We start from the raw sequence: 18,866 nt of genomic DNA, 5'->3' as shown, positions 1-18,866 counted from the left end.
AGTGTGACTCCCCCCTCCCTCGTGCTTCCGTGTCTCTAACCTGCTGGCAGTTTCAACTTACTTGCTGAGCTCCTTGCCGTGTGCATCTGCTCCCTGCTGTATCAACCTATCCAGTACTTCCATTGGGGAGGTAGAGGGCACATAGTCTTCTTCAGGGTTTCCTTTTGCTTTCTTTAACAGCTCCTCGGTCTTTTTGCTAACAAAATGACAGGCAGTCTTTGGCAAGGCCACCTCAAAGAGATGATCATATGGGGGAGGCTGCCCACTTCCAAAGCCCACTCCCCTTCTAGGAGGAATTTTGCAAGGGCTGGGAGTGAGGATACTGGTCTCCAGAGAAATCTGGCGCTCCCTGTCCCCAGCGGGGCTGGTGTTGGCACCACTGCGGGGCAGGTCTATGGGAGTAAAGGCTTGCTTTGGTGTGTCGGGCCCAAGCTTGTCCAGAGAGGAGTGTAAAGGCTCAGGGTTCATGCCAGATCCCTGAGTCCCAGAGGCTGCTGAATGTGTCTTCCGCTGAGAACCTGGTAGACTGTCTCGATAGAAGGGAGAATCAAAGCCCCCTCGAGGAACCATGGGCTCGGCTTCCACAGTAGCGATCTCAGAAAGTTCTTCAGATATTGCAGCTGAAGGAGGACAGGAAACAAGGGAAGCTCTGGTAAACACTCAACTGGGGCCAGTCCATGCAGTTCAGTGCCAGAGCCACCCAGAGGGGCTGCCTAGTACCACACAAAGGGGCATAAAAAGTGGCATGCATGGCTTTACTTAGCATAGGTCCTAGAATAAAGCACCCACCTTTTACCCCAGAAGAAGAAAAACCAAACAAGCCAGTGAGTGTTGACTCTAGATCCCCTTCTATGGCAGAAGGAGGGCTGAGTTCCATCATCTCACAGCAATTCCACATACGTTACCTTCTTCCTTATCTTTTTCAATACTGTCTTCCTCAGAGGCCAGATCACCTAAAAACCCTGGAAGATCACTTAGAGTAACAGAACCTTTGTTGCCAGGTAGGTCTTCTGAAAAGAACCAGAGAAAACTCCAGTCAACGATCCACACTAATCCCTGCAAGTGCAAAGCTGCCTGGACTACACCATAATATGAATGCAGACCTGAGGAGGCTGGGGGTGAGCCTCTCCTGGAGCTACCGAAGGCTGAGGTATTCTAAATCATCTAATTAAAGGTACCAAAAATAACCCCACAGAAAATACAACCCTCAGGTCTTAATGTCCATGGGAACAGATTAAAACCACGCAGTGTGACCAGCTCAAAACCCTTAGTGGCATTTCAGGGCAATTGCTTAAATGCTTTTTTGACTCTAACAGGCTGGGCTTTTGGAATTCACTACTGTCTTATTCTCCAGGCTTCAGCGCTCTCTGCTGTTCCAGAATGTCAATGTTTCTACCTAACTTTGCTTTTAAACATATATAAACCAATCCAAAGAAAGAAGCAAGGTCTATCATTACCCAGGGAATTTTACCTAATCCTCTGTCATTTGGAAGATGGTGCTGTCTGTGCAGACACGGCCTTGAAGAATCTGTTTTCTCCTCCTAAAAAAATCAGCATCATTTAATCATACAGGGAAAATGCAGCACACATGCTCCAGCACACTGAAGGGTGGCTAAGGTTTAGTCCAGTGGTTCTCAAACAGTTTGGTTTCAATCTATTTTTATATTCTTAAAAACACAGAATTCCAAGAGCTTCTGTTTACATTGTTAAATCCGCCAACTCTCACTGTATTAAATTGAAACTGAGAAATTTTTAAAAATGTTATTAACTTAAAAATAACTAATCTAGTTGGGTGTGGTAACACACACACACATGTAATCCCAGTAACACAGGAGGCCAAGAATGGAAGATGGCAAGTTTAAGGCCAGCCTGGGCAACTTAGCAAAGCCTTAAGCAGATGAGTAATTAAAATAAAAAACAGGACTGGGAACGTAGGTCAGTGGTTAAGCCCTTCTGGTTCAATCTCCAGTATTAAAAAACAAACACATCTATAACATACTTGTTTGAAAAATAACGAAATTTTCCAAACAGCAATAAATTTAGTAACAAGAGTAGAACTACTTTACATTTTTGCAATCTCTATTATCTAGCTTAATGAAAGACAGCTGGATTCTTATATCTACTTCTACATTAAATCTGCTGCAGAATATTATTTTTGGCTAAAGTACGTGAAAAAAACCTGGTGCCCCATAGATATATAGTTGCAAACAATAAACACATATTACAGATCTGTCATATAGTTGTCAATAATCACCTTACTACACTAAAATCTGAAAAGTGTTAGTTTTTATAGTTACAATGTGAAATCTGAAGTTAGCTTTTCATACTGTGTCAAAATCCACTGGTCTACCTTGTATTCTGAAAGCACTTTTACCTATGTATGATTCTGCGACATCATAGGCTAGACACTTAGAAAACAAGTTATCGACTCTTCCAAGTGGTAAAACACTTCATTGTATATATATATTTTAAAATCTTTTTAAATCATTGATGGACCTTTATTTATGTGTATGTGGTGCTGAGAATCGAACCCAGTGCATCACGCATGCTAGGCAAGTGCACTACCCCTGAGCCACAACCCCAGCCCCTTATTGTATAATATTAAGGAATCAAAAACTTTAATGAAGCTTCCCAAGACTTTCTGATCTCATCAGAAAAGTCTTGGGAAAGTCATGATGGCAGATATAGTTTCACAGCTTAATTTTTCCCTTGAAAGTTAATTATATCACTGGCAAACATAAATGTCAGTGGTTTTTCTTGAAGTGACAGACTTGGTTCATTGTTTAGGAAACTGCCTGTCAAATATTCAAGTCTGAATCAGCTTGTCAGTCACCCATTCTTTCTAATAAAGCTCGTGCTCCACAGGAAAAGCTGCTTGGGCAGTTCCAACTGGAGCAACTGCACAAAGGCCCAAAGCCACCAGTGTCCTCTGTGTGCCATAAACATGCTTTGCACATGTTTCCTATTTTGTTGCAAAGAATATTAAACGTATATATTCTCAAGGGCCCAGATTTACTAAAATTAGTAACTTTTACTGCTTAATGTAGAATATTCATAAGTTTTTTATTTTTTTCTTTCCTGTTTTTAAACAATAATGCCTACTAGGCAGCTTGGAACCTGCTTCAATTTGTGCCAAGTGGCCATCACTTCACCCACCATTGTTTTTGTGCTATCGTACAAACGCACACAGCAGGGAGGGCAAAGAACAGCTAATATTAACATGAAAGCAGGCTGGACCCACTCAGTTCCCGAGAAGGGCTTCAGGATCTGAGGGCTCAGACCCACCACACTCTGGGTTGGAATTCTGTCTGGCATAATTAGGCTCCACAAAACAAGGCTTACAACCGAGTCACTGTGTTTGGGCAGAGGGACAGAGGACAAGCTGGCACGCACCTTCCTGGGTTGTGTAGCTGTGGCCTGGTGGGGTGAAATGTGCACATAGTCATCTGAATGGCAGGGTTGGGCTGGAGGAGGAGAGGTTGCTGGGGTTCCCAGAGGAGTTCCTTTTCCACCTGCTCAGAGACAAGGGCAAAATACACGCCAACATTGAGCCCAACTATTAGAAAACTGTTTTTTTTCCTTCTCAGCCTAACTAATGCTGCAAATGAAGCTACTACAGTTGACTTCCTAGGATCCAGATCTCTCTCTTTAATTTCACTTCACTTAATCTGAAAGCCCTAGAAGTTTGTGTTAATGTCAAAAATTTACTATTGCAAAAAGCCCCCCAAACTCACTATGAGATCTAAGAGAAAGCTCCTCTATCACAAAAGGCAAGCCCAAACCAACCAATCAAATACAAGAGAGACATACATACCAGTTGTACCAAAGACTTTACTGTAAGGGTGTGACAAATCAGGTGGGACATTTCCAGGAGATGTCGGAGGAGTGGTCATACCACAAATCATAGATGGGCTCCAAAGAGTAGCCTGGGAAGTAAACATGGCGGTCAGCAATGGTGAATGAACACTGTGTCCACCACAAGGCTTACAACCCATGTGTGGTTTAAATTTAATCTCATTGGGAAAAGCATCTTGTTAAAGCTCTATCAGGACACAAATTACATTTTGCATATTTAGACTCTGCAATGCCCAAGTAGCAACAGTAACCTTCTCTGCTTATGTCAAGAGTCTTTATATGTGTCTCCAGAAATGCAGAGCATGACAACTTCCCAACTGCACACTAAATTCTAAATTCTGACCAAAATGGTCAGCTTCACCAGAAGGCAGGGGAGAAAAAGGCACACTGCTTGACACCATACTTGGGGTGGCTCAGGTAATAGCCGTGTCGACGGGGAACTCAGAGTCTGAGGTAGCTGCCCGGGCGTACTGAGCAACATCAGCCGAGAAGAGGAGCACGGGGTAGAAGTAGCACTCCCTAAAACCAAAGAAGAACACGGGGAGGAAGAGGCCTCAGGTCATTCCAATAAAACATGACAATCCTCTAGACCATCTGATCATACTCAACGCTCCATATCTGAAAAGTCTGAGGGGCTTCCCCACATTCTTGAAGACAAAGTAACAGCATTTAAAAGATTCTTTAAATGCTCTATGGAAGTGCAAGTCCAGGGAGGTCTGACACTTGGTCAGGATAACAAAGAGGCACTCTGGCTGGCAGCTTCAGTGGGTGCAGGCTACACATCAAGCCCAGGTGTTTAATGGGAATCCAGCTCTCAGCTGTCCAGACTCATTCACACTGTATCAGAGCTGCAGCCCTGCAGGTCTCACCCCACTGGCCTGGAAAGTGAGAGATTCCTTATGTGGAACTCAGAATCAAGCACTTGAACTCTTTCTTTGTTAATGCTGAGGACACACCACCAAGTTTGTTGGAGTACTATCAGGAAGATGATCAAGGACTTGAAAGAGAAACCAATTAGAAGAAAATGGAAGTAAACTCTAATTTAAAACATTTGGGGAGAAGTTCCTAGGAAGTGAAGTAAGTGTTACTCTAAGAAAAGAACAAAAGATACATAAGGCTTTCCAGAGAGAAAGCTGCAAAGCAGGTAAGTCCTAACATCCCGTTTTACCATAGCTATTCTGTGTGTCAACATAAGGGCTGGTGGTGACATCAGCAGAGCGATGAGGGAAGTGAGCAGAGAGCTGGTGAGACACAGCATAGCCATCTTCATATGAGGCTTCCGTAGGGTCCAGAGAGATTTTGGCACACTCTATCACAACATCGTGAGTTTCTAATTTCTTCCACCTAAAAAAGGTAATGAAAGTCAAAATAAAACAAATGGTATTCCATTCAATTACATCAAATACTTAAGAGGGCCAGCTCAGTGCCAGCCAGGGGATTATGGTTAGCAAAGGATGATGCAGAACCAGGCTGGCTCAAGTACAAAGCAGTGCGAGAACACCAAATTCTAGCTGTCCATCTTACAACCCATATCTTCCCTATTTAAAATGGTTACATAAAGTTAACAGAAGCTAATTTCAAAGAAAAATTTCATCAATAAAGACTAGGCACAGCCTCAAAATAATTAACCATGAAGAACAGTCACCAGGAGCAAAGGCAGCCAAGGCACAGGGAGAGCAGAAAAGCACAGGACAGCAGAGGCTGTCCTGAGGTCTCCTATAAGACTGGGGCCTCTTCTCACCCATCCCTGGGCCAGAAACACAGTATAGAGATACTCCCACTAGAGAGGGCATTTCAGGAACTGTCTGAGACTCCTGTTTATGGACCACAGTTTCACTTCTAGTACTTCATCCCACAGAAGCAGGCAGACACCAAGATGTACAGCTTTGTTCAACACAGCTTGAAAAAGGGAAATAAGCCAAAGGACAACCAAGGGAATATATTACAAAGCAGAAATGTTAGCATACCACCATGAAAAGCAGGCTTAACAGATGAGAGGTTGCCAGGGATGGGTAAGAGTACATAGGAGTTTCTGGGGCCATGGAAATGTACTTCATTGTGACTGACTTTTGTTAAAATGTAATTGATTAATTTTATTTTCTAAAAATTATAAGCTATACTAAAGTTTAAGAATCAAGTCTTCAAATTTTAAATGACACAATGCTCAGAATATAATCTTAAATGAAAAAAAGGACACAAAACTATTCAAAGACATGCCCCAAAACAGATCTGATAGCATTAAGTATTTGAACTTTAAAAACCAGAGGCTGGACTGTACATCAGTGATAGAGCGCTTGCCTAGCATTCTCAAGGCCCTAGGTTCTATCCCCAGCAAAGTGCACACAAGAAAGAACTGGAGTTATGGATGATGTTATTTTTCTCTTTCAACTCTTCAGTGTTTGCCAGATGTTCTACAAGGGCCCTAATGATTAACAGAACATTTAAAATATAATACTGTTCAAGTGTAAGTTTTCTTTCTTTTAGACAACATTGCTTTATAATTTAGAAAATCTATACCCAGCCAAGTTGCCTATCAGGGATGAGATACTTTTAGATGGGCAAGGACTCAAATTTAAGGCCCATGTAGCTCTCAGCTGGTTCTGGGAGCATACAACATATCTTCTATGAAATCAAGGATAAAATCTAGGAGGAGGGGGACACAGACTCCAGGAAACTGGGGACCTGATTTATGGTCATGGTCGAGGCAAAAGTCTGGATAACAGTTGTTTCCAAGTACTTAGTAACTCTAACCGGTATTCTCATTTTATGTTCCAAAATTTACAGGAAGAAGCTAACAACACTAAGAGCACTCTGTGGGCTCACGTGTACTCCACACTACAGTTGTAGAATGCTCCTTAAATCTTACAAGTTGAAAAGGTAGTATTAAACATAGATGAAAGTGTCCAGGACATAAGGAACCCAGGCCGCTCCCCTATGCAGCAGCAAGCTTTTCCCCAACGCAGGGCTAGATCTTCGGGTGCTCCTCGGGCTCTCACTGCCTGAACTCTGCTGTCATGGACTCCCTTTCGTGAACCCTCAGCTGCCTGCAAGGTGATTAACTGAGAGAGTGAGTCAGAATGCATATGTACACATGAGAAGATTGATTTCAGAGAAGAAAATGAGAATCATAATAAAGAAGGAATACATTTAAATGTTTTATTTTAATTAAAGTGATATATCACTATATATCACTATATATTAGAATGAACTTTTCATACTTTAATATCTCTGAAATTAAATGCTATAATTTGATCAGGTGTGTATTATTTGGCATTTTTTTTCTCAGATTTACCTAAAATATAAGTACATCATACATTCAATGACACCTTAGACTCAATGAAATGTGGTAGTTTTAAAGAGTTGGTACAGTCCTAAAGTTTCCTCCCACACCATGCTGACAACCACTCTGGCTGCTGCTTCTAATTCATTAGTTGAACCATTCTCCCGCCTCCAAGTTCCTTAGAATATGCCCTTGGCTTCTCCTTTCTTGATTTATGAATTTTAGACCTCATCTATTAACTTCCTGTTACAGGTGAAGACTGAAGTCACTGCCATATCTCTCTTCCTTCCTTCCCAATGCTCTCAAAATAATTTTTTTCCAAAATCAATTTCAATAATTATTAAGACAATATAAATACTATATGCAGCTCAGGCTAAGAGAACACTGTGATACATTTACTTTCTCATTTGGTTTGGCCTGGAGTTGAGTTTTTTCTATTTTTTTCCCTTAGTTTTCTATGATGAATTCTATCTATGATGAATTTCTATCATGAACTCTTCCTAAACTTATTCAAGCAGCTCTAAAACAATCCCTAATGTAATTTTTTTCATAATGAAATATAAATATCTATGAGGATTAGTTGGCCCCAGCAGAACTCCCTTTTGGAGGCCCTTCTCTCAGTCTGCAGGGTCACCATCCTCACCTATTGTGCAACTGTCATCCTGACACTTGTCTTGACCATGCCCCCAAGTCAGGTCCTCAAGTTTCCTCAACTGTCCTCTTCCTTAATTTTACTCTCAGTTTGGTAGAAGACAGTCTCCTGGGGCTGAATGAGGCTAAATGGGAGGAAATTTAAGTCCCTGAGCCTTGCCTATCTAAAAATGTCTCATCCCTGATAGGGTATAGAATCCTAGATCAAAAAATCTTTTTCTCTTACTTTTGAAGGGTTTCAGAAGCTAACACCATTCTGATTTCTAATCTTACTTAAATGTTTTAGCCTTTTTCTTTCAGAAAAAAGGTTTATTATTAAGAAAGGTTTATTTCTGGCTTTTGTTTTGTTTTGTGTTTGGTGCTGGGGCCTGAACCAAGGGCCTCATGGATGTTAGATAAGTGTATACTCTAATATTTTGAAATTCCACTAACTTGAGATTGGGGGAATTGTTCTGCATTAAAGGGGCTGTACACAAAGTAAGCCCCTTCAATCTGGAAGCTCGTGTCCTTCAATTCTAAGGAATGTTTCTACATTATTATTTCTGTTACAATTTCTTCTTCTACCAAGTTTTCTCCTCTCTTTTTAACTCTTATTATTGATACTGGCCTGCACTCACCATTCTAACTTTCTTCCAGAGATACACCTATTTCTACTCTTTGGCTCAGCTTTCTGAGATATTCTCAACTTCATCTTTTAATTCTTTTATTGAAGTATTACTTTGGCTATCCTTCTGATTTTTTTTTTTCAATTTTAAAACTTTTTTTATTTTTTTAGTTGTATAGGGACACAAGGCCTTCACTTTATTTATTTTTAGGTGGTGCTGAGGATCGAACCCAGTGCCTCATGGAAGGCTGGTGCTCTACCACTGGCTACAGCCCAGGCCCATCCTTTTTCATTTTTAAGGCTCTTTCTTTGGTCTCAAAATAGTGTTCTTCCGAAGCACCCTGGTATTTACGATGTCTGTACACAAATACTCTCTCTGAAGTTACAGAGGACACCCTGTCTGCTCCCTGTGTCACCAGTACTTCCAGCTCCCCTTTCTGTGTTGGTCTGTCTTCCCATAGAACCTTTCTTCCAAAGTCAGATGGCCTGCGGGACCTGTCGAGCAAGGTGCTCTGAGCTGGCTAAAGAAGCCTCCAAGTTAACTGACTTGGCTGACTGATGTTTGCCTTCCAAGTTAACATGGTTGACTGATGTAGGACCTTCCAAAGCCCACTGTCTAGAGTAAAGATTATTTATTTTCAAATATACACCCACAGGGAAGTAGATGGGGGAAGGGAGAAAACACCACAGTGTCTGAACTTGAGCAGAAGGCAAGTGACAACTGGTAGCAAATCTAAGGAAGCCAGGTGCTAAGCTACCAATGCTTTGAAGATACAGTTAGTTGACTTACACTGTGAAACTCTAAGATACCGAACAACTTATGGCACTGAGCCTTAATGAGTGGCAAGCAGATGAGGACCCTAGGCATCCACAGTTGGAGCCACTAGAGGAGCACCAAGCATCCTAAAGTCCCTTCCCAATTCTACACTCACAAGCAATGGCCCTTTTCTCACCAGAAATCTGGATTATTCTCTGGAGGGAATAAAATAAGGAGTTTCTGGGTGAAGTATTATAGAGAAGTTGAGGGCATGATCACATTCCAGACACATGGACCAAGTGAGCTCACACATCCTGAATGCCCAGGCCAATCAAGTCCTCCACACCAACAGCTTCCCTCAGTGGTGGCCAGACTCTATGAGCCCAGCGATCAGAAGACTCTTCTAAAAATCTGAGCAGCTTAAGGAAAACAACAGTACTGCTATCAAAATCTCTGCCAGGTGCTCAGATCAACACAAAACAAAGTGCAAGGTCAACAAGTTCCATTCCATGAGCACAGCTTTTTTAAGTGTTCCTATCCAAAGATAAGCAGATCACCAAATCCTTGCAGAAAACCTCCAAGTTTTAAAAAGAACAAAACAAAGCAAAAAAGAAAGCAGCTTAGAAGACTATGCAGAGAACAGACTATTCAGGGAAAACAAAACAAAAATACTGTCAACATTCTTGAAGGCAAGAGATTGCATCTATGAAACAAACGTAGGCTACTATAAAAAGAAGCCCTCTGAAAACTAAAAAGAACTCTTAGTACAAATGTGGTGGTAGAAATGCCGGCTGTAAGAATAGGACTGCAAGCCAAACATAGGAAATCAACAGGAAGTGGAATAAAAAGACAGAAAGGAAAAAAAAAAGAAAAGAAAAGAAAAGCAGAGCAATACTCCAAGAGGTCCTGATCTCCACAGCAGCAGTTTTAGAAGGAAAGACAATCAGGGAAAGGAAACCAAACACAAAGTTTCCTAGAGCTTAAAGAGCTTCTGGGTTGAACAATGAGAATAGAATTTCACCAACGTGCATCATAGAAAAACCTCCACACACTGTGCCAAAAAGCCAGTGATCTCCTAGCTCCCAGAAAAAAACAGCATGCACAGAGCACTGAAGTGAAATGTCTTTGGATTTCCATAGCAAGCTTGGCAGCAGGAGGGCAATGGTACTGCCTCCAACCATTGAAGGAGACCAATTCTGGCCTGGGTGTCTCCACCAAGTTAAACGATGACATCCTTCCTCAAATGCCACCAGAGGATACTTTCCATCGAAACCCAAGGAAACCAAGAAAGAAGCCATGGATGTGCTGCTCTAGAGAAAGGCAAGGCCAAGCCCTAGGAAAACAGGTTGATAGCTGGGCACCAGGCACAGGGGACAACCAGCTCGGTTCAGAACAAACCGCCTAGAGATGGGCACACTATAGGCCATCACCAAGGCCCTTTTTTTTTTTTTGCAGTGTTGGGCATCCCACTTGGGGTTTCACTGCATGCTAAGGAAGCACTCTACCACTGAGACACATCCTCAGCCCTCACCACGGTTCTCACTGCCCTGCACTACCCTTTTAACCAAGAGACACAACCAGGTGACCCTGGCCTAGATAACTGGTCTTCTAATAGTTCAGAGGCTGCTGAAGTTCCACTCTCTCTCCTCTGCCATATCAGCAAAGGACATTCACTTTACCCCATAGATGGATCCTGCTTTGAACTATTCCCGAGAGTTGAAAGTAGACACCTTCCTTCGCCTTGTTTTAGCAGCATGTCTAACAGCCAGCACCCACTGAAGGCCTGGCTAGAAGCTCTGAGGAAGCTCTTAGCTTCCCAGGCCTCACTTGTGGCCTGTGACCTTGTGGCAATGATGTCCCTGAAGGCATTGCTATTCTTCCAAGGATGGTGAAGCCAGACCAATACTCAGACACTGCTCCTGCCCTTGTCCCTGGGGACCTGTCCCTGATAGTGACAAGACTTCCTTAGCTAGGATTGGTTTCCTAATAAGCTTTACAGAACAAAACAATATATGCAGAACTATAAAGACAAATAAATGAGAAAATAACTAACATAAAAGCAAGAGTAGTAAGTTCAACAAGGAACAGGGAGGAAGAGAGTCTCATGATAGGCTCCTAACATATTGGAAAAGTTCTATTTTTAAAGCTGGGTACTGGCTACCTGTATATGTCTGTTATTATTAAATTTTGCATATACATTTTCTGCACTTCTCTACATATAACGTACCTCACAGTAAGTTGTTTTAAGCTGATAGGGTATGACAGAGGCAAGGTTGGTTGAGAGGTGAGACCTGCTGTAGGAGGATCAGAAAACAAGCCATGTTTCTCATCTCAGTAAGAGACCCCACAGTCCATATCTGTGGCTCAGTTTCCCCAACAGGGGAGCACAAGCCAGGCTGCCAGCGAGGAGCTTTTTCAGCTCAGCACACCACATTTCCTTCATTTCCCTCATTTTCAGTCTTAACCAAGCTCCACTTGCACCAGGCCTGGTATCCTCAAATCAGGAGCTTTGCAGGTAGGTTCAGTACCTGCAGAGAACAAACCTGGCAACTCCTACAGGGCCCCACAGAGGGTGGAAGACAGCTGGTTATGCCAGATGGAAAAAGGTCTCAGGAAGGCTCAACGTGTGAAATATAGCCATTCTCAACCCACGTGCTCTCAGCCACCTGCCCTACACAGTCACCAGCACCACCAAGAGCTAAGCTTTTCAGGAGTCCTGGGGACAGGCACCTGCACTGCAACCTCCTCTACTCTGCTAGTGGAATTACTTACTTTCTGTGAGGAATATGCTTTAAACTCATATAAAGTTCCAGCTGTATAAAGTTCTTCCAATCAATTGATAGAATGATGCTGTGAGTCAAACATCTGTATTCTTCAATAATACCTCCATGGGACATCTCTTAGAATAGAAGCAATCTCAAGAGATTCTTAAACATTCTGTCACTAGTTTCTATACCTTCGAGGGTCCAGTTCATGGTCCTTGGATCCAGTCACTAATTCTGGGTGAATTCGCACATGCTCCATCATTGGCTAGAAAAATGGGGTATACAAATTATAGGAGTGAATTTTTGTAGCATGTTCACACAATGGAATATTCTTTAACAATAAAATGGAATGAAATGCTGATACATGTTACAATATTGATGAGTCTTCATACATGTTAAGTAACAGAAGCCAGGCACAGAGGTGCACACATTATATAATTCCATTTTTATGACGTCCAGAATAGAAAGTCTTCATCATAAAGATGGAAAATTAGTGGCTTCTAAGGGATGGGGAGGGGGTTTTGGAGGAAGGCTGAATTTCTTTTCAAAACTTCTACCATTTATACAGAAGTTACAAATGTAGCCCATTCTGAATAATGCACTCAGTATCAAATAAATGAACAGTATTAACTTACCTTGACCACTTCTTCAAAAGTCTCCAAGTTTTCCTTCATACTGTAGTGTGAACGTAGAAAGGAGACAAAGTTGCAAGGGTACATTCCATAAAGGCGATGAAAAAGGGCATAAACACTGGCATGGAGATGGACAAGGTAGATTTCTGTCACGTGGCCTAAGAAGGAAATCAACATGATTGACACAAGACTGACACGTGCAAAACAGACAGGCACGCTTCCTCCCACCTTGCTCCAAGAACATGTCAGAATGTTTTCCTCAAATGCAGACCTGAACACAGACACCCGCTTTCAAATCCATCAATGGCTCTGTACATACAGCCTCATGATAAACTCCAATCTACTCAGTGTGACCCAGGAAGACTCTCACTGACCTAATCTCTGCCCTCTGCTCCAGCCATCCCCCAAAACACTCTCACAAGGCTGAACTACCTTTATAATGACACTCAACCTCCCTGTAATTTATAATTACACTCTCCACTGCTTGGGTCAGCATATGTTTCTTGAGGAAAGGACTATCCTACTCACCTCTCTATCCCCAGTGTCTTGGACTGTGCTTGGCACGTAATAAACATTCAAGTGTTTGTGGAACAAACATATGAGAACCTTTTGAAATCAGGATGTAGGCTTAGCAGATTTATAACTAAAGAGTGAAAAAGAAAAAAAACTATTATCCAGAAATTAGCTTAAATTGTTCGGTGTGGGAGAAACTGACTGAAACCCCAGCTCCTCCACAGCAATGGACAAACTGCGCTCTCTCAGCAAAGAACCTACTAGACACGCTGGCATCGCCTGTGCCTATGCCTGCTGCTCAATCCTGTCTAGAAGGACAAAGCACTCGCTCACAAAATGACTCTGACGATAGATTACAAACAATATGAAGTTTCACAGGCTCACAGCTCCTTGGTCAGAGAGGAGGTAGAGCTGTGCTACTGCCAATGTGGGGAAAATGAAAACCAAAGCATTTGAAACTCCAATGCTACTTAGGTCCTGTTGCTTCTTCCCCCTCCCTCTATATATACACAAGGAATAGGCTCTCAGAACCAAAGTCTGTGTGTTGGTAGAAAAATAGCAGAGTAAGACAAAAATTGTCCCACAAACTAGGCTGTATCTGCAACCACAGAGATGGATGGTGTGTTTCCATGTAACTGAGAAATCAGGAAGTCTGACATCCTGCCACTGTTTCTCTGACAACTAATCTTTCCAAGCCAAAAATGTAAGGAAGGCATCTCACCAGCCATGCCTCTCACATGTGCCTGTAGACGACAGACCCAGGTATTTCCTCATCTGTCCAGTGGACACCACTCACTTCAGCCATAAAATTTCACACATCCTTCCCTCACAGCACATGACCTGTTGATCAGCAGGAAAGCAGCATTCACCTGGTAGAGCCTGACAGGGATATAGAGCTCTGTACCTGGTTTCTTCAGGCACCATGATGAAAGACGGCCAAAAATGTCAAAGAAATCAAGAAGGTGCTGCTTCCCTGACTGTGGAATCATTGGCAGCATGGTGATCAACACCAAGACGCCTGTTGTGAGGACGACGACATCAGTGTCCATCTACAGAGGAAAAAGACAACACCTGTCAGGTGCAGTGCACACTCAGCACCATGTCGTGTGAAGAGGTTCTCAATACCAAGGGTCATAAATCAGACGTTCCTCTCACACTCATTTCCAAACCCTAAGGATCAAGTACTGAGCCTTAGCTATACTGTGATGAATCTGGGAGGACCATTTCCAATACCCCACACTTCCTCATCCAGAAAGATGAGCGGAACGTGTTCTGGGGACTACCAAGTCGTAACCTCTCAGAATATCCTACTTGCAGCACCTGGATGGAAGTACGAGAAGGCATGTTTTAACAGAACACAGCATTATTGCTCTGTTTTCATCCATTCAACCAAACTCTAGGATGATTTTGTCAGGTTAAGCTAATTTAAAAAAACACTACACACTGGCAAGTAATTTGCTGAGGTTTTTTTTTTTTTTGAGTGGGTGGCAGTACTGGAGATGGAACACAGAACACAGGGCCTCGTGCATGATACGCTACTACTGAGTCCAAACCCCCAGCCCAATTCACTATTGTTGTTGTTGTTTTAAGAACTATTACAGAAGTATAATTGAAAAAATCAGAATAGCACTAAGAAGTCAACTTAATGGCTCACCTTCATAGCAGTATTTAGAGACCCACAAACAAATCTCTGGCCATGCTTTTGGTTTAAGGATCAAGTCAAATAACTTCAGGCTAACTGAGTACACTTAATACCCAATGGATAATAAATCAGCTCAGATTTGCTACAGCAGCTCACCTGACCCATATTTAAATCATGGATGTTTGCTGAGTAACTGAAATTAAGGTTTATAAAATAAGACATTAATCAAGAGAATGCCATGAGGGCTAAGACATCTATTATTCCTATTAGAAAAGGAATCTACAATGCTAGAAATAAAGTTTTAAATATATTTAATTTTTACATTAAGCACCAAGGCTTCTATTGTAGCAGATATCCAGTTAGAAAGAATATATGGTAGATGAGAAACACATAATGAGAATATAATGAGAAAACATAATGAGTTCCAGCAAAAAGAACTAACCCTAATTAATTTACATAACATTCTAACTGAAGACTTAGATAAAAGGTCTTGATTAATACTCAAGGCTTGCCTTTCTGGAAAAGATAAATGTTTTGCAATCTGAACTAAATGTTGTGCCTCAAAACTGGATTAATTTCTCATCAATCCATTTGCTCAAAGAATACAAAGTTATTAAAACTGATTGAGAGCTGGGGATGTAGCTCAATTAATTGGCAGAGTGTTTGCCTAGCATGCACAAAGCCCTGGGTTCAATACCCAGCAGTACCATAAATAAATACATAAACAACTGCCCTTGCTTTTTCTTAATCCAAATAGAAGACCCTGCCAATGTCACTCTTTGGGTCCCATCTCTAGGGATAATATACACAAAAATCAACATTCATGGTGCTATATCCAAGGAACACAAAGGTTCTGCATCCCGGAACAACACTACCGGGCACACCATGTCTCTGTGAGGTACCGTCAGACAATGTTAACCACAAATTCTTATTTTACAGTTAAGAAACAAGTCTAAGAACTAACAGATTAAGACAACAGCAAGTATTTCAGCAAGCCATTGTCAAAACTAAAATCATAAAATCTAAATAGGTTTTTGGCTCTTAATGAAGAAAAATGTTCTTCGTTTAGTGCAAAAAAAAAAAATGCCACTTGTAGGACTTATATTAACAAAATCTTAATTGTGGCTGCTATCAAAACATGTCTCTCTATAGTTAAAAGGAACTTTAAGCCATTTTCTATCAGCAAAAGGGGATTTGCAGCCTGTTTTTAACTGAGGGAGGCTAGATAATGCTGAGATCAAGAAGTATGCAGTAACATAATGCTAGCGCCATCTGAATGAAACTTTACTTCACTACTTAGACAAAAGGTATTCAATGTTCGTAGTATGTAGTTGAGAATTACCAAGTACAAACCCTGCTAAAAGAAAAAAAATCAAGAAATCCTACAAGTTTTTAAATCCTGAAATTAACATCAAGCTTGCTTGAGTGAAGTCAGTCACCATTTCAGGGACAGCATTTATAATGTCATCTCATTTAAATCCTTACCAACACCCTACCTTGAGACATTTCAGTAAAGAAGGCAAAAGAGGCGCTTGAGAAAGTTTATGCTTCCAAGACGGCTGTAGTCGCACGACATGCCCCAGCAACGACAGGATGGATAAACGGGTGGCAGCTTTGCCCACGTACTCATTAATTTTGTCCAAGAGGTGCTGAAAAGAACAAAGGACATCCTCACATAAACAAATGAAGCTAACCCAAACTCAGGCAGTAACGATGGACTCCACTCCCTCAAGTCTTTCCTCTGGTGTAAACTGGTAAAGAGATCAAATCCAAGATTTTCAAAACCATGTGAGGGGGAAAAAAAAAAAAAAACGCGAGAAAAAAAGAAAGAAAGAAAAAAGTTGTGTTTGGCCTGTTAGAGAACAGTCAGTTTGCACACTCCTCAGTGACCCTTCAGTGAGAAAGGATGCCCACAATACAGAGCTGTAAGGGGTCAGTGGTTCCTCTGCGGTCTCTTGCTCCACTCTTGTAAGAACCACTGACCCAGGCTGCAGCCATGAAGGATCTGGCAGGATGTAACTGCTGCAACATCCCGCACACATACTTTGGCCCTAAACATAAGTCAGACATTAGGGAAAGTTACCACACAGCTCAGAGTAAAGAAAAAAAAAATGTATTGTAAAAGGCACACATTGGCAAGGTTCTCAAATTCCAAAGGAGTCATTCTCACACACGAACTCAAGACTTACCAAAGTCTGCAATTACAATGCTTCGTTAGCTATTTAACACAAACAAAAATAAAAGCAAAAGGCAAACACAATGAAGCCCTCCAAGAGCCTGGTGCTAGAAAGCAGGATTCATTAATCAGCCATATAAATTACCTGCACCCTAGGGATTTTCCCATATTGATAAAAGCCTAAAAATTCTACTCAAAGCATGGGCCTAAAGATGAACCCCCTACAGGCCAAGAGATCACTATGCAGTACTGTACCAGAATTGTGATGTTTCTTTAACCCATTATGTACCCTTGCTCCTCAATTTTATAGGCATATAACCAATATACATATATGAATGTGTGTGTGTGTGTGTGTGTGTGTGTGTGTATTCCTATATAAAGGATGCTGGAACATCCAGGGTTAAATAAAAAAGATCTTTAAAAAACTCTGAAATAGATTTTATTCTGCAAACTTCTCAGGAAACAAAATTATTTTTCTTTATCGTCATAACCTGGGAATAATGTCCCTCGTGGCATACAGAAGTTGCAGGAAGCAGCTCTGGACACACTGTGGCGTGGATTTGCAGAGAAGCTGTTACATGACTCTTCAAGACACATGCAATGCCCTCCTACCACATTTCGGCAGTTACCTTATCATGTGGCTCTTGCAAGGTAGTCAAGATGTGCAACGCTGGCTGAGAACTGGTTTCCAGGTAATAGTCCACCAAGGTGTTTACAAGCATGGGACCACGGTCTAAATACAGAAAGGGGTAATTTATAATACTTACTTCCTTTAACATTATAATTTATTTCAATGCTGGCTGGTATAAAATCCAGGTGTTTCTTTATATGCTACTCAGAGTTTCATGAAGCATTGTATTTGGGCCTCCCTAAATTCATTAGAGTTTAAGAATAAGGTAATTCCAAAGTTATTTGCCTAAATATCCTAAAAGCATTATGAAATGCTATCATTTACTTTTTATTATTTTTTTAATCACAAAAGTCTGTGACTATTGGTAAATTTAGGACTGTATAAAATACGTAAAAATATAAACATATAAAAAAAAAAGTATGGAAAGTGAAAGTCCCCTCACCACCCACCCTACCCAACTCTTTACATGAATACCCTTAAGTTCAGCTTCCCTGCTTGTATCTTCACTCACATATCCACACAGACATGTCTGTGTATCTGTTTTCTTCCCCTTAACAATATATCACAGACACCTTTCTGTGATGGCACCCATGGCCTGCCTATCTCATCTTTTGACTGAGTCCCCATTGCTCCATTGCACAATAATTAATTTAACCCTTCGTCTACTGAAGGATACTTGGGCTCTCCAATTTTTCACCGTATTTCACTCAAGGCAATAATGCAGATTCTTGGAGATGGGCCAAATGGTATGTTTTCAATTTGACTGACATATACTACAAAAAGGCTAACAAGCCAGGCACGGTGGCACATGCCTGTAATCCCAGAGGCTTGGGAGGCTGAAGCAGGAGGATCGCGAGTTCAAAGCCAGCCTCAGCAAAAAGGAGGCACTAAGCAACTCAGTGAGACCCTGTCTCTCAATAAAATACAATAGGGCTGAGGATGTGGCTCAGTGGTAGAATTCAATCTCCAGTACCCACCCCGCAAAAAAGGCTGAACAATTTATATTCCTATTATAACAGTGCCCATTTCTCAAATCAATGTTAGACTTTTATCAACCTGGTAAGCAAAAAAGGGTTCTGTTTACATTTCTTAACTGTCTGATTAAAGAGAGATTGAACACTTATTAAAAACTACATATGAGGGGCTGGGGTTGTGGCTCAGCGGAAGAGCACTTGCCTAGCACATGTGGGGCCCTGGGTTCAATTCTCAGCACCACATAGAAATAAAATAAAAGTATTATGTCCAACTACAACTAACACAAAATATTAAAAAGAAAAATAAAATTACACACATGATTTACTCTGCCTAGATTTCACTTTTAAATTCTCAGGGTAGAGGAAGTTAGAAGAAGGTAAGATGA

At 41.4% G+C, this 18,866-nt stretch overlaps 1 protein-coding gene across 8 annotated transcripts in view; it reads right to left on the bottom strand.

Moving 5' to 3' along the window:
* Nucleotides 1-18,866, bottom strand: part of Tsc1 (TSC complex subunit 1) — a 55,298-nt gene that overhangs the window by 13,516 nt on the left and 22,916 nt on the right. For all 8 annotated transcript variants that reach the window (XM_076845184.2, XM_077108780.1, XM_077108781.1 and 5 more), the window contains 12 exons: nucleotides 17,505-17,608; nucleotides 16,196-16,348; nucleotides 13,962-14,106; nucleotides 12,548-12,702; nucleotides 12,104-12,177; nucleotides 5,024-5,199; nucleotides 4,259-4,374; nucleotides 3,815-3,926; nucleotides 3,394-3,512; nucleotides 1,472-1,541; nucleotides 906-1,010; nucleotides 62-620 (listed from right to left, as the gene is read on the bottom strand). In XM_076845184.2, the coding sequence (XP_076701299.2) occupies nucleotides 62-620; nucleotides 906-1,010; nucleotides 1,472-1,541; nucleotides 3,394-3,512; nucleotides 3,815-3,926; nucleotides 4,259-4,374; nucleotides 5,024-5,199; nucleotides 12,104-12,177; nucleotides 12,548-12,702; nucleotides 13,962-14,106; nucleotides 16,196-16,348; nucleotides 17,505-17,608 (1,888 nt within the window). The remainder of the gene's footprint in view (nucleotides 1-61; nucleotides 621-905; nucleotides 1,011-1,471; nucleotides 1,542-3,393; nucleotides 3,513-3,814; nucleotides 3,927-4,258; nucleotides 4,375-5,023; nucleotides 5,200-12,103; nucleotides 12,178-12,547; nucleotides 12,703-13,961; nucleotides 14,107-16,195; nucleotides 16,349-17,504; nucleotides 17,609-18,866) is intronic.

Source organism: Callospermophilus lateralis, chromosome 2 (genome assembly GCF_048772815.1).
Source record: "Callospermophilus lateralis isolate mCalLat2 chromosome 2, mCalLat2.hap1, whole genome shotgun sequence".
Classification (NCBI taxonomy): domain Eukaryota; kingdom Metazoa; phylum Chordata; class Mammalia; order Rodentia; family Sciuridae; genus Callospermophilus; species Callospermophilus lateralis.
Note: the sequence above shows the minus strand (reverse complement) of the source record. Positions and strands in the feature narration are given on the sequence as shown.